General features: G+C 37.7%; 7 protein-coding genes across 7 annotated transcripts; 5 read left to right on the top strand and 2 right to left on the bottom strand.

The window, feature by feature from the left end:
- Nucleotides 1-143: 143 nt before the first annotated feature.
- Nucleotides 144-994, bottom strand: MELLADRAFT_108727 (uncharacterized protein; the record flags this gene model as incomplete). Its single annotated transcript, XM_007412498.1, has 2 exons — nt 144-489; nt 570-994. The coding sequence occupies 2 exons, from the start codon at nt 992-994 to the stop codon at nt 144-146; spliced, it is 771 nt and encodes a 256-aa protein (XP_007412560.1).
- A 431-nt stretch (nt 995-1,425) lies between these two features.
- On the top strand, nt 1,426-1,928 carry MELLADRAFT_108726 (uncharacterized protein; the record flags this gene model as incomplete). Its single annotated transcript, XM_007412560.1, has 2 exons — nt 1,426-1,432; nt 1,576-1,928. The coding sequence occupies 2 exons, from the start codon at nt 1,426-1,428 to the stop codon at nt 1,926-1,928; spliced, it is 360 nt and encodes a 119-aa protein (XP_007412622.1).
- Nucleotides 1,929-8,176: 6,248 nt separating this feature from the next.
- On the top strand, nt 8,177-10,206 carry MELLADRAFT_108724 (uncharacterized protein; the record flags this gene model as incomplete). The annotated part of the gene is made up of 8 exons (XM_007412561.1): nt 8,177-8,411; nt 8,646-8,749; nt 8,836-8,910; nt 8,994-9,089; nt 9,167-9,285; nt 9,396-9,712; nt 9,807-10,055; nt 10,184-10,206. The coding sequence occupies 8 exons, from the start codon at nt 8,177-8,179 to the stop codon at nt 10,204-10,206; spliced, it is 1,218 nt and encodes a 405-aa protein (XP_007412623.1).
- Nucleotides 10,207-10,889: 683 nt separating this feature from the next.
- Nucleotides 10,890-12,644, bottom strand: MELLADRAFT_117154 (uncharacterized protein; the record flags this gene model as incomplete). The annotated part of the gene is made up of 6 exons (XM_007412497.1): nt 10,890-11,182; nt 11,265-11,344; nt 11,445-11,742; nt 11,823-11,976; nt 12,071-12,303; nt 12,397-12,644. The coding sequence occupies 6 exons, from the start codon at nt 12,605-12,607 to the stop codon at nt 10,890-10,892; spliced, it is 1,269 nt and encodes a 422-aa protein (XP_007412559.1).
- A 166-nt stretch (nt 12,645-12,810) lies between these two features.
- MELLADRAFT_78410 (uncharacterized protein) lies at nt 12,811-15,736 on the top strand (the record flags this gene model as incomplete). Its single annotated transcript, XM_007412562.1, has 3 exons — nt 12,811-13,699; nt 13,785-14,932; nt 15,014-15,736. 3 exons carry the CDS (start codon nt 12,862-12,864, stop codon nt 15,590-15,592), a joined length of 2,565 nt encoding a protein of 854 aa, XP_007412624.1.
- Nucleotides 15,737-17,480: 1,744 nt separating this feature from the next.
- On the top strand, nt 17,481-19,216 carry MELLADRAFT_108721 (uncharacterized protein; the record flags this gene model as incomplete). The annotated part of the gene is made up of 2 exons (XM_007412563.1): nt 17,481-18,056; nt 18,125-19,216. The coding sequence occupies 2 exons, from the start codon at nt 17,481-17,483 to the stop codon at nt 19,214-19,216; spliced, it is 1,668 nt and encodes a 555-aa protein (XP_007412625.1).
- Nucleotides 19,217-21,260: 2,044 nt separating this feature from the next.
- Nucleotides 21,261-23,166, top strand: MELLADRAFT_108720 (uncharacterized protein; the record flags this gene model as incomplete). The annotated part of the gene is made up of 3 exons (XM_007412564.1): nt 21,261-21,639; nt 22,138-22,814; nt 23,068-23,166. 3 exons carry the CDS (start codon nt 21,261-21,263, stop codon nt 23,164-23,166), a joined length of 1,155 nt encoding a protein of 384 aa, XP_007412626.1.
- Nucleotides 23,167-23,325: the final 159 nt, after the last annotated feature.

Below are 23,325 nucleotides of genomic sequence, written 5' to 3'. Positions count from 1 at the left end.
GAAAGAGTTATCGGTTCTCTCAATGAGAACATACTAGAGTACATACTTGCAAAAGTTTAATGGATTTTACAAAACAACCGATGTAGTGACTCACATCTTGTGACGGGCAATTATAAGGGACCAAAGATTTTAACAAAGAGATCTCAAACCATAAGGCTCAATTTCTTAACCCAACACCAACCAGCAACAATAACCAAACTGATGACCGCATCAATCAAATCCATCCGGACTACAGAATAAATCCAAAGTGTACCAAGAGCTGGAGTTTGTTTCATCACCAATAGATAAGAATATTTATTCATGACGAAAACCATGTAAGATCCACCGATAGCTGATAAACCGAAAAGGGTGAAGCGAGTGAAGAGGTGCTTAGGGGAATGGAGAGTGAAATGGATGAGTACGATTAGTGATGGTGCTACATTGACCAATCTTTTGAGTTCTGTGTTGAATGAGACTTCTTGGCCGTATTGCGCATGAATTGCTACATCTCTGAATCAAAATGGATAATCATGGTTCCAATCAATTTTTGCTGGATAAGCTAGAGCTTAAAGTTTGAGGCATCTACTCACAAACAAATGAAGATAGTACAAAAAGGGATAGTCCATAGAAAGGTATCGAAAGCTCGGTCTACCCAAAGAGGAAGTGTGTCTGATTCTTCCTCTTCCTCCTCCGTTGAACTTTCATCAGATTCAGGTGTAAGTTTTGGGATTTCATGCTTAGCGAACTCTAGGAGTGGTTTTTGAGAATCACGTTTGGTTTGACTAGGTTTTGACATTGGTATACGAGATAAGATTCCAGTTTGTTCGATAAGTTTCATTTGATCTGCTTGTGAAATGTCGAACAATCCTGAACTGCTTTCCGCTCCTGAATCATCGTCATCGGATTGGATTCTAGGCTGATTGTCTTTTTTGATGCTCGTAACTTGTTTTGTGGATGACTTTGGTGACGATTTTGTAGGTTTGTTGAGTTTTGATTGCTGAGGAAGTTGAGTCATGTTGAGCTTGTTGTGGAATGAAATGGTGTTGACCAAAATTCACTTTCGGTTCAGGTTTTGAAATTACCCGATGTTCGGTCTTTTGAGATCCGCTAGCCCGTTGACCGGATACCTCAAAGTTGTCTTCAGCTTTTCCTGAAAGTTCTCGTTCGGCAAAGTTAAAGAATTATCCAACATCTTGAACATCATGAGGCCTTCATGCATTCAGCTAAATCGGTTGCTGATATCGAAACCAAAAACAAATCAAGGAACAATTAGGCTTCTACATTCTTCAACAGTCTCACCATCAAACACTCAACCTGATCAGCAACTTGGAAGTAATGCGGCAAGCACCATTCGAAAATCAACTCGAAGTTCATCAAGAATTGATGAAAACCAACTTCGTTCGATCATCGAGCTTTACCATACTGCCGAAAACTTTGCACCATTGGATGACCAGTTGAGTCCCTGAAGAACTCTCGTCGAGTATCAAGTCAGAACCGCAAGGCAGTACAAGCTGACTCTGAGTTTTGATTCGATGTGTTGAAGTGAAAGGTTGATTGAGTTTATTGATGATTCACTACTCTTCAAAAAACCACCAGTACCTTATGCACCACCATCAATCCCAAACGTCCTTCACGGCACAATACGAGCCTTACCACTTAACCAAGCTATTCTACGAGATGGTGAAAGCGAATTCGAACTTAATCCAGTAGTAGTACCTCATCGTGTTAGAAGTGGTCAAAGACGTTGGGAAATGGTCAAGGACGCGCTATGTGGAACGGCTGGAAGTGCCTCAGGAACTGATCTTGGACATGAGGTAGGTGTAGTAGGTTCCAGTTTTGGAAGTCAAGCAAGATCGGACGGTAATAAGCTTGAAAGCCCTGCTAAAGCTGGATTAGAAATTGTAGAAGAAAATTGGGAACAAATTAAAGAAATTGAACGTCAAACTTGAACTTGTTTTCTATAGAATTGTCTGACGCTTTGCTCATGGTTTGAGTACATATTCGGTTCATGTGCTTCTGTATCCCCAGAAGACCGATGAGCCCATTCAATCACGATCTTTAACATTAGTGTACACAAGTCCAGTCTACCCGGTTGGCTGTTTGACATATCCACTTGTAAACCCCAATTGCCACTCATGAGGTACCAACCTACTCCTTGGAAATCAAAAATCAAAAATCAAAAACCAAAAATCAAAAATTGGGTTTCCACTGAATGTACAATTGTTCAAGGCGAGTGTTAATCAAACCTGCTCTGCAAAGTGGAAATTGGATCACTCAGCAAGTCTTTCAGAGAGAACAAATCAATAGTTTGATCATTCTTGATCCTCACAATATTGTCTACTTGTCTGAACCTTTTACATTCCTTTTGTCTGAACCATGGTTCTGCACTAATCAAACTATATTGAAAGGTACATCTAGATGTTGGGCTACATGACCATTTCCAAAAATATAATTGAAAGAAGAAACAAGCAGGTAAGATGAGTTGAAGATAGGCTCAACTTGGACTTTTTCAAATATACTTGTCAAGCAAGAGATGGTTTTTAAAGTCCAAGTCCCTTATATCTCAAATGTATGATGCCCCAATCTTACACAGGATTGAACTTCCTCTAGAACTATTTGGCAAGAAGACATGATTGGGGACCTCAAAGGATAGAAGTAATATGCTTAGCTCCCCAGTATGGATTCATATGTATCAATCCTGTTCGATTATTCAAGAAAACAAGGAAAGAAAGATTCCTTGATACTTTGGTATCATTGTTCAATTTTGGAGATTGGATCAAAATCAATTACACATCCTGATGTACTAATCTTATCACTGCAATAATGTGGATCTCAGAGACTAGAATACAAGCAGTCCATGTATTTGGTAAGCAAAGGTGAATCCAAGGGTCCAGCCCAAAGTAAATGGTAAGTGTGATTATTGTCCTTGGGGAAATCCCTTGTGTATCCTTTTCAATGGGAGTACTATCCAGGGTTGAGTTACAACTGAGTCTCTTATGGCCTAAATACCACAATTTTGAAATGGGTATCATGTCATGCAAAGAAGTCTTTAGTGAATGCAAGTCCCTTGGCCATTGGTTTCAGGGAGAGACTTAACTGAGCTACTGTCCTTCTAGACCATGTCTCAGGCCACTGAGTTGCAATAGAGACTCAGAGAGCTGGTATGAGTAATCACCATTCTTAGAAAGCAGGCTATAGTTTCAAATACCTTGGCCATTAGTTCAAATTGAGTTAGTCCAGTTCTAGTACATGTTGCTAATACAAGGCCATTGAGATAAGATAGAGTCTCAAGCAGAGACAGAATCATTTCTACAATGGGGCCATTCTTAAAAGTCTGTGTAAGTTATGTGTTTCTTGGCCCTCAGTCTCAAGTAGAGAATTGATTGAGTCAATCCTATGCTAGTAGGTCCAAAATTTGGACATTGGAATCAAGGAGGGACTAAGTTGAGTCAGTCCTCAGTATATGCACAAGGTGTATAAGATGGGATAACGTCTCAACAAGGAAAAAGACCCCATTTTCATGATGAGGTCAGTGTAATTTATGGTTTTTGGTGTGAAGTAGGGACTCAATTGCGTCAATTCTATGCTAGGATAGTATATATATATATATATATATATCAGATGTCTGCTGTGCAGTGAAAGCTCTACTGATCCAAGATTTCTTCAATTGTGTCAAGTCAACAAATCACAATGCAATTGTCTTTCTGAATGTTTTAGTTTTGCATGCCTGTGTTGAAGCTTGTGTGGGGGACTTTCTGTCTGACTCAACAACCACATTTTCTCTTTTACCAATTGAATTTATTGTCATGATCAGCGATTCATCAAGTTTACAGGAATACCAAAATTTAACAAAACTTCTTCTACTCACCCCCACCAAAAGCTCAAAAATTATAGAACAAAAACACGTATTGTGTATTTCAATGTCCATAATACAAGTTGAAGTTCTTCTTCTGATGAATACTGACATAAGTAACCCTACAATATACAAGGGTAAGGAAGGGACTTGGATTACATTATGGCCTTTAATTGACTTGCACTTAACACTTGTACAACCCTCTGATGATGATCAAAACATTCACTTGTCAATCAAACATATCATTTCTAGCTACCAGCTGGGGAATATGATATGCTTAAATCCACAAGGAATAAACACACTGGAAACTAATTTCATCTTTGGAGATTGTGATGATTTTCTAGAGAACTATATGAAGAATGAACCAGAAAGATAGAGGGTTTTTCTGGACTTGAACATAAATAGACCATACATGTGCAACAACAAATGTTTTTCTTACTCACCTGAACATTAAATTTAGAAAAATCTTGCGAAATCTAATCAACACAATTTCAAGTCATGAGTGGTATAGATTTATGCCGGATTTTCTTGCTAAATGGAAACCTTTAAAACTTTACCAACTTATCCTAAAACATGTATGCAATCAATTCATGAATATACTTTTAAACCTTTCAAACCCAATCAATTCTTTCTAAATTAATACCCCAAAACCACTTTTCCTAAGTTATATCATCTTACATACCTCCATAAGAAGAAATCTTCATACAATGTATTACCTAATCTAGGTACATTTCTTTCAAACATAATTCATCCAACTTGACCCACATTTCACAACTTCTCATAGGACCCCTCCATTGCCAACATTCCATACTCAGTGTTTTTTTTTTTCTTTCAGAGTGCTTTTGATTTCACATACCACACTATCTATCTAACTACGTTAATGTAAGGAGATTACAACTCTTTGTGGATTTTTCTACCAATGGGCAGACTATTGAGCCTCCACATTAGCCTCTTGTTTACTCAGTGTTGTGTCAGTGAGGAAAGACTTATAATCCAGAATTGTGGCTCATGACTCATGTTTGGTCATGGTCTCAAGCAGGTGTTCAAATTAAGGCATGATCTCATTTAACCTTATGTCTCTTATAGTCAATCCACAAGTCTTTCATAAAGAACCCCAACCTTTTCCAACCAATTCATAAGCACCCAAATAAGTTTCCAAAGCATTCCTTGATTACCCTTTCCTTCAAAAACACCATCAAACTGCTCAATCATCAGATATTTACCTCTGATACAACCATGTTAGGAAGTGGAGGGTCATGAATAAGAAGAAGTAAGACTTTCTAAACCATTGAAAAACTTCTTATCCCACACTAAACTTGGTTTCTTACATTCTTCCTTGTTTGACTCTTACCAAGTTTACTCTAACCAATTCATCTTAAAGTCTTTCCACTGAGCTTGAGCTTCACAGCAAGGAATGTCTGAGTGTAGGACTTCCACAAGTTAGCTAGATGGAACTCTCAGATATACTGTATCTTTTGGGTTCCCAGGTAAAAGTATGGTAAATAAAAGATGTATGAGCATCTTATGAAACCTAAACGTTCTAAAACCATCACCTACTGAATAGTGATTGTCCAGTATGATTAATCATAGGATTCTAGGTTGTGTGGATCCTTATCATGAGTCATTAAAACATAGTTTATCAATAACCAATGGATTGAAATCAAATTGAGATTTATTAATTACTCATTCTGCTTTACTACTACTACTATTACTTATTTTATAGCTACTCAAAAACACACACAAAAATAACACACACAAAATAGAAACACTAACAAAATCACAAAGAATTTTTTTTTGAGGGGGTTGGTTTAGATCATGAATCATGAATCCAACACAAAACAAAAGAGTAATAATGAAAAGAAAAACACCTCATGTTTAAATATTTTTCTTGTTTTGAGGAAAAAACCATCACTTCATTTTCAATAAAGTTCAATCCCTCCATTCTTTTCGATTCGAACTTGATTCTTCTTCAACAAAACCTTCTCTTTTTCCTCCTTTTCATTTTTCAATCCTTCACCACTTTCCAACTTTTTATCATCCCTACCAATCCTAACCGGGCTAGTTCCATCCTTCAAACCTAACTGATGATCACTCCAAATCCTTTGATGATGTCCTAAAGAATGACCATCACGATCCGAAAGATGTAAGCCTTTAGTACGTTTCCAATCTTCAAGTTTCTTAAGATTTAATTCATTCCAAACAGATGATAAAGCATGAACCAATTCAGTTTCTTGCAATAAACTATGCCCCGGTGTAGGCGTGATTCGTAACCTTTCTTCTCCTTTAGGTACAGTAGGAAAATTAATCGATCTATTCTCATTCCAATCAAAACATCAATCAATATCTTTTTCCATTCAAATTCAAAAATCACAAAAACTTCACTCAACTGAACATAGATCGAATGTTTGTTTAACAAAAGATCACTAGCCATCTTAGCTTTCTCAGCATCTCCAATCAAGATCGGAACAATATGACTAGGGTTCTCCATCACAGGTAAATCTAATTCATAAATCAATCGATGTTTAAGTTCAATAGTATTAAGTTGTTGTAATCTACGATCATCAAGATGATCGATTTGATACCTAACCGCTGCTTGAGCTCCTGCAACAATTGCAGGAGGTAATGAAGTCGTAAAGATAAAGCCAGGTGCATATGATCTAACTAAATCGACTAATGAGCTTTTGCCTGCTATGTAACCTCCTACTACTCCATACGCTTTTCCAAGTGTAGCCGTAATGATATCCACACGATCTGATTCAAAAACACCCAGAATGTCAATCCTTTTCACATATGATTTTTTTCAAGATTAAAGAGACTTACCCATCACAGTACCTCTACCACCACCACCACCATTGGCTTGTAATTCATAATCACAATGTTCAGCTACACCAGCCCCACGTGGTCCATACATACCGATGGCATGAACCTCATCCAAGAAAGTGATCGCACCATACTTTTCAGCCAAATCACAGATCTCTTTAATCGGACCTACCGAACCACACATTGAATAAACACTTTCAAAAGCAATAATCTTGGGTTGATGTTTAGGATACTGATTTAATTTGAACTCTAAGTCTACTAAATCATTATGTTTGAAAATAACTTTTTCAGTTAAGGAATGTTTGATACCTTGGATCATAGATGCATGATTTGATGAATCTGAAAAGATCACACAGTTTGGTAACTTGGATCCCAAAGTGCTTAGAGTCGCATCATTGGCTACATAACAACTACTGAACACTAAGGCTGATTCTTTTCGATGTAATTCGGCCAAGGTGGATTCTAATGAAAGATGTAATGCTGCGTTTCCTGCAATGTTTCGGGTTCCTCCTGCTCCTGCTCCATACTTTGTTAAGGTTTGTCTGGTAAAATCAAAATCGAAAAGAAAATCGGGTTAGAAAGTTCACAAGATTGATGCAAGGAAAAAAGATTACAACGGACCTCATGGTGTCTAAAACGATTGGGTGTTTAGACATTCCTAAGTAATCGTTACTACACCAAACTGTGACTTCTTCTTTCGGATCAGCCGTATGAGCAATCGGAAACTTGGCAGCCAAACGATTCACATTATTAAAACTAACCAAAGCAAAGCAAATAAACTGATGAGTATCATCTTCATCCGAAAATCAAATTGAAACAAAAACTGACTATCTATAACTTTTGTCTTGATGTTTTTTCTCAAGTTCATCATGATAAAACTGTTCATAATCAAACCCATGATGCGTACCGGAACCCAAAACAGGTTGAAGGTTGATATTTTTGTTTTGATCAATGGAAGCAGAATGAGGACAAGTGGATAATTTAAAAGGATCATTCAAAGGTCCTAAAGTGGTTGATTTAGCATAAGATCTAGTTTTGATGTCTTGAGATTTGTAAGACAAGACAGGACCTAGGATCGGACAGTGTTGGGCTCGGTGTCTGAGTTTGGTCACACCCATGATCGAGCTAGTTGACATTTTACGTAGAGTGATGGGAGAAGTACGAGCTAGGTATGGACAGATTGTCTTGAAGAGTCTCATTTGTTGAGTGGCTAGATGTTGTTCCATTGTTTTTGTTTTTTTGTTGATGATGAGATGGATGGGTTGAAGTGAATTGGTTTTTGAGGTTTTGATTCTGAATGGTCAAGAGAAGAGTGAATTTGCTTTTCTGGATCAATCCGACCAACCAGAGATCATCCATTTGATCATCAGCTGTGAAGATTTAAAAACACACACAAACTCACATGTAACAAACTCACATGTAACAAACCCACATGTAACAGCATAGTCACATGATCCAACCTTTTGAACAAAAAATACCAATTTGAAGCTACTCTGTCTTATCAAACCATCCAAGACATCAAGAATGAGTTCATTTTCAGATCTAATCAAATCCATCTCATCAAGTACACCAGCAGAATTAGATCCAGAAGATTCATATCATTCAATCGATTCAAAACCAAAACCAACCAACTCTCAATCTCAAACCCAATATCATTCAGTTCCACCAAGTAAATTGAGAAACCAATTCGAATTCGAACTTGAAAATGATTCTTTGAATAAGTATTCGGGTAAAAAGGTTTCTAGGAAGGATATTCAGGGTCAGGATGAGGATGACGGTTCTGATCTTTCACATGATGATGATGACGAAGAAGATGACGAAGACGAAGAAGATGACGAAGACGAAGAAGATGACGAAGACGAAGAAGATGACGAGGAAGATGACGAAGACGAGGATGAAGACGAGGATGATGAAGAAGAAGTAGATCCATCCGATCCAGCACCAGATCTCCTAAAATTCAAACCACAACTCGGATCATCCAAACCCCTCGAAGAAGACGAACCCCCAACCAGACCCGAAAACAACTTACTAGTTAAACAATTACAAGCATCAGTCAAAGCTGATCTCGTTAAAGGAAAAGCCATCAAATCTCAATTAGTAAGCCCCCAAAACCTCACCATTGAGTTATTCTTTTTTTGAAAATCTGATGATTACACTTTTTTGGGGGGATTTGGGGTTTTTAGGCAGTTTATGACAGTTTGTTGGGATTCAGAATCGGCTTACAAAAAGTCTTAACAGCAACAAATGAGATTTCACAAGTAAGTGTCTAGATTCTCTCTCTAACCCAACCCCAAAAAAATCCATTCAAATTATCTGATCAAACTGGTTTCTTTTATTTTAGATAATTCCAAAAGAAGGTATACCAGAAGCCTATTCGACTCAAACTGTTTTAAATCAATTAATTTCACTTAGTTCAAGTGTAGGAAACCTTAGATCGGTAAGTCTCACTTGAACTTCATAAGATGAAATGAAATGATGAGAAACTGATGTGACTGGGTTTTTTGGGGAGTTTAGGAAATGATGATGAAGAATGATTTACTGGAGGTTCCAGATCGGGTTTTGAAAAAACGGAAATCAGAAAGCGAACCAAACTTGGAAAGTTGTATAGAAGAAACCCAAGAATTAGATAAAATGTAAGAATTCCCGAAAAAAAAAATCGATAAATTTGGTTTTCACTTTTTCCTCGATTTTCCTCAAAAACCAAACAAATCTTAATCTTTTTTTGGTGTTTTTTTCGTAATAGACTTTCACCTTATTTACGTACAACGATACAAAAATGGTCAACAAAAATCAATTCAGCCACAAGTTTAACAAACTCACATAAGAAATTCAATTCGGTCAACCAAAATGTTTTAAACCAATTAGATACTTTATGGAAGATGTCAGAAGAAAAAGAAAGGTTAATTGAACGAACTAGATTGAAACGTCATAAACCGAATATGAAGAAAGATCAGATTGGTTTAGTAGATCAGTCAGTGGAAGAATTTGATCAGTTTGATGATCGGGATTTTTATTTGTCTTTATTGAAAGAAGTGGTAGACACGAATCTTCGAGAAACAGGTAAACACCCATCCATTTCACTTTTTTTCTTAACTTGATGTTTCGATAGTTTTCTAATGATTTTGATGGTTGTGGGGTTCTTTTTGGACAATAGATCCTACTGGTTTTCCAACGAATAGATCTCAAAGAACTCATCACCCGAATGTAGATCCAAAAGCTTCAAAAGGAAGAAAGATAAGGTATCATGTTCATGAGAAGATTGTGAGTTTTATGGTACCTGTTCCAACGGATTTATGGACAGACGAATCGAAGGATGAGTTGTTTGGTAGTTTGCTTGGTAGAGGGTTTGAGAGTTTGGATGGGATTGGTGAAGAGGAAGTGAAAGAGAAAGAGGTTGGGTTGGGTGGGTTGAAGTTGTTTTAGTGGGTTCTTGGAGAGGAGGTTGGGGATTTGGAGTTATGTGTTTATTTTTTGGATTGGAATTGGATTTGAAGAAATTGATGATTCGTTTTCATGCATTTGATCTTCTAGTTTTTGAACTTTACTTAAAGTGAACCTTTATTTATAGTTCAAGTTGAGTGAATGTAAGGTATAAGAAGTACATCTAAGGTCTCTTATATATAAATATCTGGATTTTCTTTTTTGAAGAACTCAGGTCAATGGTCAAGGTTTGTTTAAAGCTTTGATTTGAAATGTTTAAAAGAAAGATAAGTTGGAGTGGTAGCTAGGAATTGGATCTTGAGCAAGAGAAAATGAGGCTTGAACATGGAGAAATGAATTTCATTGAGCTTGAGGTTTTAGAACATGACATTCAAAGGGGTTTTGAAAAAGTTGAATCCTTTGATCCAGAAGATGATCTCATGAGGAATTTGGATATCCTTTACTTCACTTGGTCAACTTGTTTTGGTTTTTAAACACCTTTGATTCTTACTTCAACTTGGTTCATTCAGGTTGAATCATGTACATATCATTTGGACTTTCAAGTTTTCACATCAAATCAAAAAGAATAAAACCTTCATATTCCTGAAAAGTCTTTAATAATATATGACCTGAAAGAAAAGTTCAATTGGATTTCGATTTTGTACAACCGCCTCACCAAAAAAACAACCGCACAAATCTTCACTCAAGAAATCCGAAATGTTCAAGTTTTGTATACTATATCTAAATTGATTCACAAAGAAAGACAAAAAGGCATGTACAAAAATACGTTTTGAAGTGGGATTGAGTTTAATCTGAATTAGAGATTAAGCTTTGATCGAGTTTCTTTTTTTTGTTTCTTGTTTGGTCGATCGTTTGGAGTTTGATTTGGTTGATTGGGAGTTGGATCTGGGTGAATTGATTTGGTTAGTGGTGGTGAAGGGCTTGGAGGGTTGAGACGTTTGAGTGAATTGGGTATTGATGAACTTGGATCGTTTTGGTCTTCTGTTTTTTGATCTTCTGTTTTTTCTTCTGTTTCTTGGGTTTCTTGGGTTGTGATAGTGATGAGTACTGGATTGGAAATCACTCCTTTATGTGTTTGTCGGGTTGAAACTACATAAAAAACATTCATGAGGAATTCGAATTAAATGTTTTTTTGGGGTGAATAAGGAGAAAAAGGAGTTTGTTACTTAACTTGCTTTTGATACAATGGATTTTGGATGACTTGTTAATGTACGACGAGCAGAATCTTGTGAAAGACCTAAAACATTTGCACTATTTTTCCCAAAAAAAAAACAAGTCTCAGAAAGCAAAAAAAACCAAACTATCAAAAGTAAATGAAAATCCTCCAAAGGAAAGACAAAAAGTTTCTTACAAATTTGCAAGATCATCAGCCGATCTAAGTTCATTCCAATTCAAAGCACCAGAACTGATAATCAATCCTTTACCACGATTAGTGACTCTGATTAAATCTTTTGCACAAGCTGAAAAGTTTCGTAAGACTGGATGATGGTTTGGATGATTTGATGACGAGACCGAAGCACATGGAAAGGTATAGGCTGAGTAAGTTGTCTTGATCGGTTTAGATGATGTGGTAGGGCTGTAACAGATTTCGAATCCGACGTTGTTTTCTAGTGCTTTTGAAACGGTTGAGAGTGACATTTGAAATGGAACTATAGAATGCATTTCCAAGAAAATGATCAGTTTGGATTGGTTCGTTGAATAGTTTAGATTGGGAATCGAAGGGGTTTACGTTTTGGGGCACTTGAGAGGTCTAGGGTGATGATATCTATACCTGAAGCAGTTGGTGGTGATAAAGATAAACAAGCATGACTGAAAGATCCGGCATCTAATGGCATGGCTGAAAGAAGTGAATATTTGGATAAATAACTTGTTTGAGAAGTTGACTAAATAAAAACAATTACTCGAATCAGTAAATTTGACATTCTAATCTTCATCAAGTGTTCAACCTTCTTTTCAATGAAAAATCAAGAAACTCACAAACCCAAAGACACCTTTACCACCTGAAGCAACACTTTCATCCATCACCATAGTCAATCTACTTAATTGTAAAACCGTATGATGATAACCATTTTTGAAAACTTTAGTTGAAGTACGTGGATCTAGATCTGGAAAAGGTGGTTCGTTTGAATGAAATGGAAAATATGATGAAAGTAAAATCGGATCTAAGTTTTGAGGAATTATTAAATTAAAAGCTATCACACTATAACCCACTTTTCCCCCCCCAAACCAAATCATCAGTTTTTTTGGATCATTTTGGAAGTGGGATTTTTTTTGTTTTGAGCGGGAAATGGGAGGCACTTTACATTTGATGGCACATTCAACTCTTTCTCTTAATTTTTGTTTTTCGTTGGGTTCGATTCCTTTCCAAATATTTAAGGTTTCTTTGATGTTGGATTGGTTTTGATTTGATTTTGATTTTCCTTTTTTTGATGATTGTTGTTGTTGTTGTTGTTGTTGATTAAATAAATGTATTAGATGTGTAGTTGGCCATGGGATGTTTAAGTCTGCATACATTTTGGTTTGATATGTTTCTTGGTAGTGCTGAGTGTTGAATTTGTTCTTCGGAGATGAAATAAAAAGTTATGGGATGGGTGTCATGGGTTTTAGAGGCGAGTAGGGTACTAGGATATGCTTATAGCACGATAATGCCGGATCTGTCTATCAAGTGAAAATCAATCCAATTCGATTCACCACAGAAGTTAACACCATCTCAACCAATCCATTTCAACTTACATTCAATCTCATTCCTTCAAGAACTCAATACAAACATGTCTCAAGTCAAAGAAAGTTTATCAATAGAAGAAACCAACAAGATCAGAGTATCACTAGGATTAAAACCATTAAAAGTACCCGGTTCAAATGAAACTTCAAAACTCGAAAACGAATTAACATCAGAAGAGAAAGGAGAAATCAATTATAAACGTAGAAAAGAAGAAGAATCAGAAGCCAAGAAGACCAAAGAGATTCAAGAAAGAATTCTAAGAGCAAAAAACAAACGAGAACTTTCATCTAAATTAAAAGGTAGAGGGTTAGGAGAATTATTGGTAGGAGAAGAAGAAACAGATGATTTAAAGAAATGGGTTAAGAAACAAAAGAAACAATCAAAGAGATTAGCAGAGGAAGCTATTAGAAAAGAAAAAGAGATTGCAGAACAAGAAGTGGCTAGTTATGGAGAAAATGATCTTTTAGGGTTGAAAGTGGCACATCAAGTTGATGAATTCGAACAAGGAGATGAAGTGGTCTTGACTCTTAAAGATAATCGAATCTTGGATGAAGAAGATGATGAATTAGAAAATGTGAATATGAAAGAAGCTGCAAGAGATCAAGAATTACTTTCACTTAAGAAGAAAGGAAAAAGTGCAGGACAATATACAGGTTATGATGATGACGAGTTTCTTAATCCTGGTCAATCTAATCAAATCCTTTCAAAGTATAATGAAGAAATTGATGGTAAGAAAGAAAAATCGTTTAGACTTGGGGTTGGGATGAGTTTAGATGAATCGGTTATGGTTCAAAGTACGAGTACAGATGATTTGCGAAACAGGAATTCGAAGGAAAAGACTGCTGAACTTTTGAAAACTGGATTGATGAGTTTAGAGTATACAAGTAAGTTTCATTTGATCCTCTTTATCCACAAGATTTTATTCAAACTTATTGGATTTCTGGATATGCATTTTTGGGTTGTTTTTAGAAACTATTGGTTCAGATTATGTACAGGAAGGAGAAACAGGATTCAAAAAGATCAAGAAAACTAAAAAGAAAAAGGAAAAATCGAGTCGAAAACCCACTGCTTTATTAGAACAAGATGAATTAAAACCTTTATCAAATCAAATGGAAATCGATTCAACAGGAGGAGTAGAAAATGCTGTACCTTCAAAACCGATTGTAAATGAAGATAGTATGATTGATGATGAAGAAATCCAAGCTGCTATGTCACGTATGCGTAGAGAAGCAGGAAAGATTAGGAATAAAAGGCAAAAGAAATTAGAAGAATTGGAACCTACTTCAATGGAAGATGTTCAAGGAGAAAACGGAGTCGAATTAAATCTATCACAACCTAGACTAGATGAAGAAGAGGATGATGATCCGGATGCTTTGGTTATAGATGATACATCAGAGTTTATTAGAACGATTAGTTTACAACAAGAAAGAGCTGCAGCAGCACGGAAAAAAGAAGAATCACAAATCAACTCATCAAGAATCAAATCGACAAATTTAGTCATCGAAAATCAATCTCATCGAGAAGAATCGGAGAAAGCTGAATCACAAGTTGATGAAGAAGAAGAACGTAGGACGATGGAAAGATTGATGGCAGGTGATGAACCGATGCAAATAGATGGTAAAGCAGAAGGAGAAATCCTTCCGGATCAACAAGATACATCCGAGTATGGAGGTACAGGAGCTGAAAAGTATGTGAGAGGAGGAATGGCATCAACATTATCATTACTTAAATCCCAAGGATTGATTAAACCATTAACACCAGAAGAAAGAGAAAAAGAAAGATTGTATAAAGAAAAGACAAGTTGGTTGATTGAACAAAGAAGACGAGATACATTGAGAGAATTAGAAAAAGAACGAACCAAGAGGATGGGAGATGCAAAAGATCAAGCAACGAGAGAATATGAGAATAGGATGAGAGAGTCTATGATGGCCAAAGAATCAATGGAAGCTTATAAGAATTATAAACCTGATGTTGAAATTAAATATAATGATGAGTTTGGTAGAGAATTAACTCAGAAAGAAGCTTGGAAAGCTTTATCTCATAAGTTTCATGGTAAAGGTAGTGGGAAAGCTAAAACTGAAAAACGAATTAAGAAGATTGAAGAAGAGAAAAAACTGGTAAGTTTTGAAACTTTCTGTTTTGAAATCGTTGATCAATTTAATTTTAAGGTGACTTTGCTTTTTTGATTCTTTGTTTAGGCCGCTATGGCGTCAGGTGATACACCTACAGGAACAAATGAAGCATTTCGAAAACGACAAGAAAAGTTAGGATCAGCCACCATGGTCTTATCAGTAGGAAACAAAGGATCAGCCCCACATCAAGAAGAATTTCTTTCATCTTTAACTAAACCCACAACAGGATCGTCTAGTTCGAAGAAATCAAAATCAGATTCTAAAACTAAATCACTCGGATCTAATACTCATCAACGTAAACAACATACAATTTCGGTTGCACCTGATTTGATGAACGGGTTAGGTTCATCTTCTAATAGTGGGATGGGAATGGATGGGTTCCTTACTCCTTCTGGGTTGATGGCTCCTAGAAAAGCTGGGTTTAAACCGATTGCTAATCAGAAAAGCTTATTGAATTCGGTATTGGAGTCTAATCAAATCAATTCAAGTAATCATCAATCTAAGTCTAAGATTTTGATTGGTTTGAATGGAAGTGCGAATGGGAATGGGAATGGGAATGGGAATGGGAATGGGAATGGGAGGGAAGGTAAAAGGAAAGCAGAAGATGGTGTAGAAGAAAATGGTAGGAATAAAAGAACGGGTTGAGGATCTGATTTGATACATGAAGAACGAGTTGGATATGGTTTAATTGGGTTTCATTCTTTTTTCTTTGTGTTGTTTATTGATTGTAAAAGAAAATTTAAGTTTGTGATTGAGAATTCATGGTGTTGGAATTTCATATATATACATAAAACCTTTTTATGAGTTTTTTTTCCTCTTGGGTTTATTGGAAGATCAGATTTGAAGAAAGAAGCATTGGGAGTGCTCAGTGTGTTTTTATGCCCTAGGGCCAGGTATCGCACTTTATAAATACACTCAATTGAAAAAAAGTTGGTCATTCCCTTTGTATCACTTTCACTTTCATTATTTCGCTTACATTTTTTTCATTGCTTGAAGTGCTTGCAGAGCCTTTCGGCTATTATCATCCACTCAATCTTCCTTGTAACCGGAATCCTCGTGTCATGGAAAGCTTGGATTAAGATGAATGTTTTCTTGCATTATACCTGATAGAAAATTCATGCATGACAGAGCACCGCGCAATTGCTAAAGGCTTTTAGATGGAAACTAACTTGATGGTGACAGCTGCAAACACGATGTACTTATTCCAGTGTGAGGTGTGGCATGCCAGTTGCACACAAACTGCGGCTGCCAGAGCCAACTCTTTGATTTTCTTACTCAGCCGTTTAGGGTACGTTTGGTAGCGATTATTTTTGGCGATTATTTTGCAAAATAATCGCTGTTGAAAAAATACGTTTGGGACCATTTATGGTACCCCAAAATAAACTCCTTCCCCGTCCCAAAAGGAGTTTAAAAGGGTCCTTTTGATAAACGACAAAAGGGAGTTTAATCATGCGATAAACTCCTTTTTGGACTTAACAAAACTTCATCTCGAAAGTCTTTGACCAGCTTTGACCTTCCTCGGTGTCATAGCAAGCAAACCGGATGCTGTTTCTTCAACTCGATCAACACCTTCAACACTACACCATCACACTCAACACTTACCAGGTAATCTTCACTTCTACTTTTAGCTCCTAGCTGCCTCAAATCTATCTTCTGTTTCTCAAATATGAATATAGAACTGAATCTAATTCTGATTGCTTTGGTGTCAGAAGTTACTATCTTTTGTGTTGCACAATGAAAACTTGGAAACCATTTCTGTTTGTAGATTTGAGTTATCAATCGTTCAATTTCTGGTTGATTGTGCAATTTCAATCAATCAGTCATTTCAATCGATCGGTCGATTCCAATCAAATGTTCAAAAGCAATTGTTCACTCAACCTTGATCAATTGTAGAACATCAAAAGATACAAAAACAGATAGCTCTTAAAAGATGAAATACATAGAAAGTGGAGGAGAGTGTTGAATTTTGATTGACGATTCAATTCCAGTCAGTTGTTCAAATTCACCCGTTTCATTCCAATCGATCGTTCAACATCGACTTCGATTGAAAATTTTGTCGGATAGGGACATAGATTGTGTCATGTGTTCATTACTTGGAACAGACATTGGCAAAGGATGTCCATATGGGTGGATGTGAGGTGGTGTAATGTGAAGTGAGAGGAGGTGAGGAACTTTTAAAGAAAGTTGACAAGATACGTCTGATTGGGATAAATTTCAACCAAACATGATTTTGTCAAATGTACCCATAACGGAGTTTGTTTGAGAAAAACTCCATTTGACCAATAAACTCAATTGCCCCGGGGCAATGTACCTGGGGTCAAATGGAGTTTACAATCTGTAATCGCAACCAAACGTACCCTTAGGGAATTCATGAAGAGTTGATAATAACCATCTGCTTCTCCAAACATCTCTCGACATCGTACCTTCGACAGCAGTTATCTTTGAGATACAATTCACAGTTCATCGGAAGTTCCTCTGATCTATCCTTGGTCGAACCCCTCGAAAATATAAGGACTAGCCTTTGCATTTTAGGATGACATTGTCCTGTCGCGCAACTCAGCTTCAACTATGGCGCGAGATCGCTTCAGAAGGCCACGAGTTGAATGAGCCAGTGAAGAGACATCTTGACTTCATTCAAAGGCGTTTCGACAGACTTGACTCGGAAGGTTTTGTCTGGTCCAAGGATTCGATACTCGGTATCTTCCTTCAACTGGGCCTACCGGAAGGCCAACGAAGCCCATTCTTTTTGATCACCTTCAACGAACTATTAGAATCTCGTGTTGTTCTTAGATCTGAAATCTCATCCCATGTCGTTAAAGAAGTGGTTCAAATTCAAGAATTAGAACATAAAACTCGTCGGCTTGGTCTCTTGGATTTACCTCTCGAGATATTTCACAAGATACTTGAAAGACTTGAAATCATGGCTATGATCGAAGCTTCCGAAATCAAGCATCGAAAGCACCAGAGCACCGTGGTGATCTCCAATTCAGGCAACAAGCAACCATACATGACTTATTTGCACCGAAACTCGCCAATCTTGAATACTATTCAAACTTTTGCAATTACTTGTCGTGAAGTATATCAAATATGTCGACCATGGTTGTGGCGAGTGAGTCATTTATAAAACTCTACTTATTTTGAGATTTCTATCACAAAATCACTAATTCTAGTCTTCAGAGACTCAAATTTCCTACTCGTCTTCCAGCACCCATAGATCTATGGACCAAAGACATTCTCCTCAAGCAAGGCTCTCTTGTCCAGTCTCTAGAACTTGAGCTCTCTAAAAACTGTGGTAAACCTGTAGGATTTGCCGAACGTGATTCATTTTACGATAATCTCACCATTCAAAGTCAATTTGGTGTTCAGTGTATCTCCCCAGAGAACGTAAAAAAATTGATCCATCTATGCTTCAATCTTTCTACGCTGAACTTTTGGTATGAGCTTGATGGAGAACCAGGCGCGGGGGTCGAAGTCTTCAATTTTCTATTAGACTTATCTCCTCTCATAACTGGTCTCAAACAACTCCGACATTTGTCATTATCGTATCGCGCGAGCGAGGAAAACGTGCTGGCATTTCCATCAAAACTTATTCTTGGTCTACCTTTGCTTGAGTCGCTTAGATGTTTTGATCTAGATGTATCAGCAGATCAAGGAAGTCTTGGTGATGGTCCACCTGGACTCATTCTATCCAAACTCCAGCATTTATCAACATTGTTTCTATTTAGCATTGAAGGTATAAATGAAAACTGGTGCCTTTACGATTGGCCAAAGAAGATCACTCACCTGAGAATTTGCCGTTGTAATGCTTTATCATCAACTACGGTGCATCAAATCATTCAGCACATTGCACCTCACCTCAAAACACTGTTGCTCTGCTTTAAAGAAGATGATAACAGCTTGGAAACAGACTCTGCCTGGAATGCTGAAATTCGTTTCTCTCTTCCACATCTAATTGACTTGACCCTTTGTGCCCAGAACCCCCACTTACTTGACAGCTTCCGAAACTGTAAATCCCTGAGAACTCTTTACTGGAACTACATGACAGTAGAACATTGCAGGACACTCAATGGGATTTTGTTCCGAGCCAATTGGCCTGAGCTCAAGAATCTAACAGTACTTCCTAATCATTATTCCCAGGAAGACGCTCAAAGTCCACAATATCAAGCAATCGAAGGTGAATTGGTTTGGTTGGAAAATTATTGTGAAGAGGCCGATATCAAAGCAGTCATACACCGGCGTCGGCGTTTCGCGTACCCGTACCAGCCATGATGTTCTGAGTGTGGGTAGTTTTTGATTGAATGATAGAGATTGAACCTCGCTGATTATGATGTCCTTCTAGACCTTGACCTGGCCTGCCTTTCCTTTGACTCGAACTTCTCTTCCTGTGTAGCATCAAACCTTAGTTGGAGATTACCTGACAGATCAATCTTTGTGACCTTCCTTGTTTCTTTTACATGTACAGTATTTCTTATCAATATCTCCTTTGTGATTTTGAAACTCCATTCTTTCAACTCGTAATCACAAAGAGTCAAGATCTTAACAATAGAATTCATCTATAAACCTTTAACATTCTAGGCCTGCTTCTCTATCAACTATAATGCCTTATGCTTTTCAAAATGTTCACAAGTACATTGAAACTCAAAATCACTCCAACTGTAACATATATTCCGATCTTAAATGAACATAGACCTACATTAACTTAGATGACAGCTATGGTTCAATAAGCAATAAATCCAAGTGCTATCACCAATGGACCATGATAAACAGTGTTATGCAGTTGCTCTTTTGGTTTATAAATTTATATCATCAAATAAAGGAGACCCCAAGTATTGGGATCAATACAATGTGCCTGTGAGCCTCAATGTGATTTTAGGGCTACTTCACCTGTATCTATTTTCAAAGAAGTTGTTTTGAAAACTAAACAAGAGTATCTCACAAGTTTATCAATTTCGCATATGGCTGTAGTAATCTTTTGAAGCAATTTGTGCAGCTATGTGGATTGATATATATTTAGATTGTTTCCAAGCTGGATGCTCAATTTAGCACGCCCCAATCAAATGTTGTGACCCCAAAGAACGTCAAGAAACCATACTTACACATATGTCGGAAAGGGGTGATCGTTTTTCTTCTCTTTGTGTAGAATATTTACCTCTCCGAGTGCCTCAATGCCTTCACAGACTATATGAGTGACGAGCAAATGATCAATAATGCTTTTATTGTTCTTCCTTGACTTTCATAGTTCAAATTGTTGCCATCAGTACGTACACCAGGGGGTAAACTTCCTCGGCCTCCGATGGTTCTGGATAGGTGTCCAGGAATCTTGTTGCCAGAACAAAGACACAGCCGTTCCGGTGACGAAATGAGGATAACCGTGTGAGAATCAGTTGCTTTCACCGGTTTTTGTGGGTTCAAAACGACCAAAAATTGCAGTCAAAGATGGTATGAAGGTTGGTCAAGACTCGCATGAGACAATACCTTGAGCCAAGTGCAACCATCTGGTTGTGATGCGATGTGTTTGACCTCGTCAGTCTTTGCTCGGCTGAGCTGTCAATCGATGGGTCCAGCACTCTTGAATACAGCTTGCTTTTTGGTGACTTCTACGTGATCGCAGCGTTTTTGCTTCGTAAAACCTGGACACCTTCTGGACATGTTCCAAAACAATTGAAATGTCATAACGTGTCTGCAACGCCATTGATTCTGGTTTTGGAACGTGCCACTTACCCCCTGGTGTAGTTTCATTCAAGGCTTTGTGAGATCTGGAAACACTGGAAAGACCCTTCTAGTTTGATCATAAATTCATCACTGATTGCAACCTTGAAGTTGAACATTAACACAGCACATTCATCAGATTTTTACAAAAAATCAAGGTAAGTTGATTTGATTGAGTAGTAGGATCAAAATCATCGTCTGCCATCTATGAATTTTTACATCACAAACGTCAAGATCTCATCTAGTTTTTTATAAGATAGCGATTTGAAGTTGTCGAGATTTGTTTCTGCGTGAAATCAAGTTTCTTAAGACATTTCTTGCATCCTCATATCTCTTGACACTGGTGGCCAAAGGCACGACATCATCTGTGAGTTCCATCGGGACGGATGACGCGGTGTATGAGCCAGAGGACGGGGCCATAGGAAAGACCCGGACCCGTCAAAGAGAGAAGTGATACAAACTGTGAAAATTTTCAACTTCACAGTTCTGTACACTTCAGACCTCTCATACACCTCAGCTTCGAATACACAATTTTGGTTTTCAGACTTAAAAAGAAATATCAACATTTCATTTTTCAAAAATAGAACAATATTCAAGAATTATAATGTCTGAACAACAGGAAACAACAAGCGTATTCAACAAGGATGTGGATTCAATTCTATCTCAACATGAAAAAGACAAAAATGATCAAGGAGTAGGAGGATCGAATAGAGGTAGAGGAAAAGGGAAGTCCAATCAAGGTAGAGGCAGAGGCGGAAGACGAGGAAGAGGAGGCACCACAACAGCTCGCCAGACAAGAAGTGTTGTAAAAGGAAAAATTAGAGAACCGGTAGAAGTATCTGCAGGAGAAGAACAAGAAGAAGAAGGAAGTGAATTGACTGAAAGTAGTGATGATAGAGAAAAAGAGGTTGAAGGAGAAGCGGAGGAGGTAAAGGAGAAAACTTACGAGGAAGATGATGTAGATGAGGATACCATCTCATTAGGTGAGCCCAAAAATCAACTTACACACCCCCGTCCTATCCACCTTTCGCAATCAATCTTTATCTCCCCAACATTCCTACACGCGTTATATGAAGAAGGACTGTAACCACACGGGTGGAACAGCTCACAGAGTGAAGCTTGATGAAAGAGATTCCGAGACCACACGGGTGGAACAGATCACAGAAAAGAAGATGCCTAGTGTCGTGTGATATATGTCGTGTTATATGTACCCAAAAATAGTCTAGTGTTGTGCGATGTGGGTTTTTACGTCCGAACAAATATCAAATCCGTGATGATAACAGAACATATCCTGATTGAAATCCAGAAAGGGAATGACCAAGTAGTCGGTTGAAGCTTGGGAAATGCGGAAGTGTTCTATAATGTTGTGTTCTGTAAAGTCATAGCAAGCGTGATGTCCAAGGAAGACGAAAGCGTCCGATAAAGCCTAGTACTGACAAGTATGTTGTGTGTGTGTCTTGGGTGTGTTAAACTATTTGCAGAAGACAAAGCAGCGTTTGTGAAAGAAAACACTCATATCAAAAGAGAACATGAACGTTATATCGAAGAGTTGACTAGACAGTACAGAAAAGGAAATACGGGACGCCATGAGATTCTAGAGCGGTCGTATTTGAAATGGTGTGAAAGATTCGGATCAGAACCTAGATCAATCAAGATGTTAGCCATATCGAGTGATGAGGAAGATGAAGAAGAAGCGTGTGCCGGAAAAAGGAAAGCTAAAGATAAATCTTCAGACAAACCAGCTAAAGTCGGGAAGAAAATGGAGACCGGAAGAATTTTAACTCACAAATTAATTGATTTAGCACCTTATTGGGATAGTAAAATGAAGGCCTGTTTTGGTTATGTTCCTCTCACAATCTTTGTACCTGCCTGGCTTTTGGAAGACAAGAATCATATGTCGAACCGCAGGAAGCAGAGCTCATCTTGCTCGGACGTGGTAGCGTACGTTGGGTTAAAGGTGCCGAGTGAATGGCAACAGAGTTTCCTAATGTGGTCAACATCATTCAATTTATACGTGCAATACTGGAGATTGAAGTATGGAAGAGAAGATATTGCTAGTCGGCTAGAAGAGCATTATAAGATAGTGCTATCCATAAAAGCAAAATGTCATGAAGCCTTCGCACCGGCACTTAGATACGATATCACTCACCGAACAAATGTGTTCAGTCATACGCTCAAGAATGGTGAATTGTCGGATGTTGGAGTTAGAAATGAAGAATTAGTTGAACAAGCTATTGCTGATTCGAAAGCAAATGAGGATCACAAATATTTCGATAATCCGTATATCGTAGGAGGTACAATGGAGAATGTCAATCCTGCAACAGGTCGAATTCAATTTGGTTGGGATGCAGTGTCAAATGCAAACAAGCAGATTACAGCCGTAACGGGCGGTAGAATGTTGTCTCACCTAGCTCCTAGCGGCAGAAGTCAGTCTCACGCTCAAAACGGCCAGTTCTTCAATGAAAGCAATCACACTCACAGACAATTCCACCACGATTACGCGGAAATGAGTGGAAGTAATGGTGGTAACCATAGAGGCCGAGGTAGAGGAAGTCGTGGTAGAGGAGCGCCTAGAGGATATGGAGGAAGAGGCGGAAACGCAAGACCTAGTACAAATCAAGGCACGAGTACGGTGGTGAATGGAGTGATAGTGCCGAAGTTTGGACAAG

Source organism: Melampsora larici-populina (assembly GCF_000204055.1).
Source record: "Melampsora larici-populina 98AG31 unplaced genomic scaffold MELLAscaffold_31, whole genome shotgun sequence".
Taxonomy (NCBI): Eukaryota; Fungi; Basidiomycota; class Pucciniomycetes; order Pucciniales; family Melampsoraceae; genus Melampsora; species Melampsora laricis-populina.
Note: the sequence above shows the minus strand (reverse complement) of the source record. Positions and strands in the feature narration are given on the sequence as shown.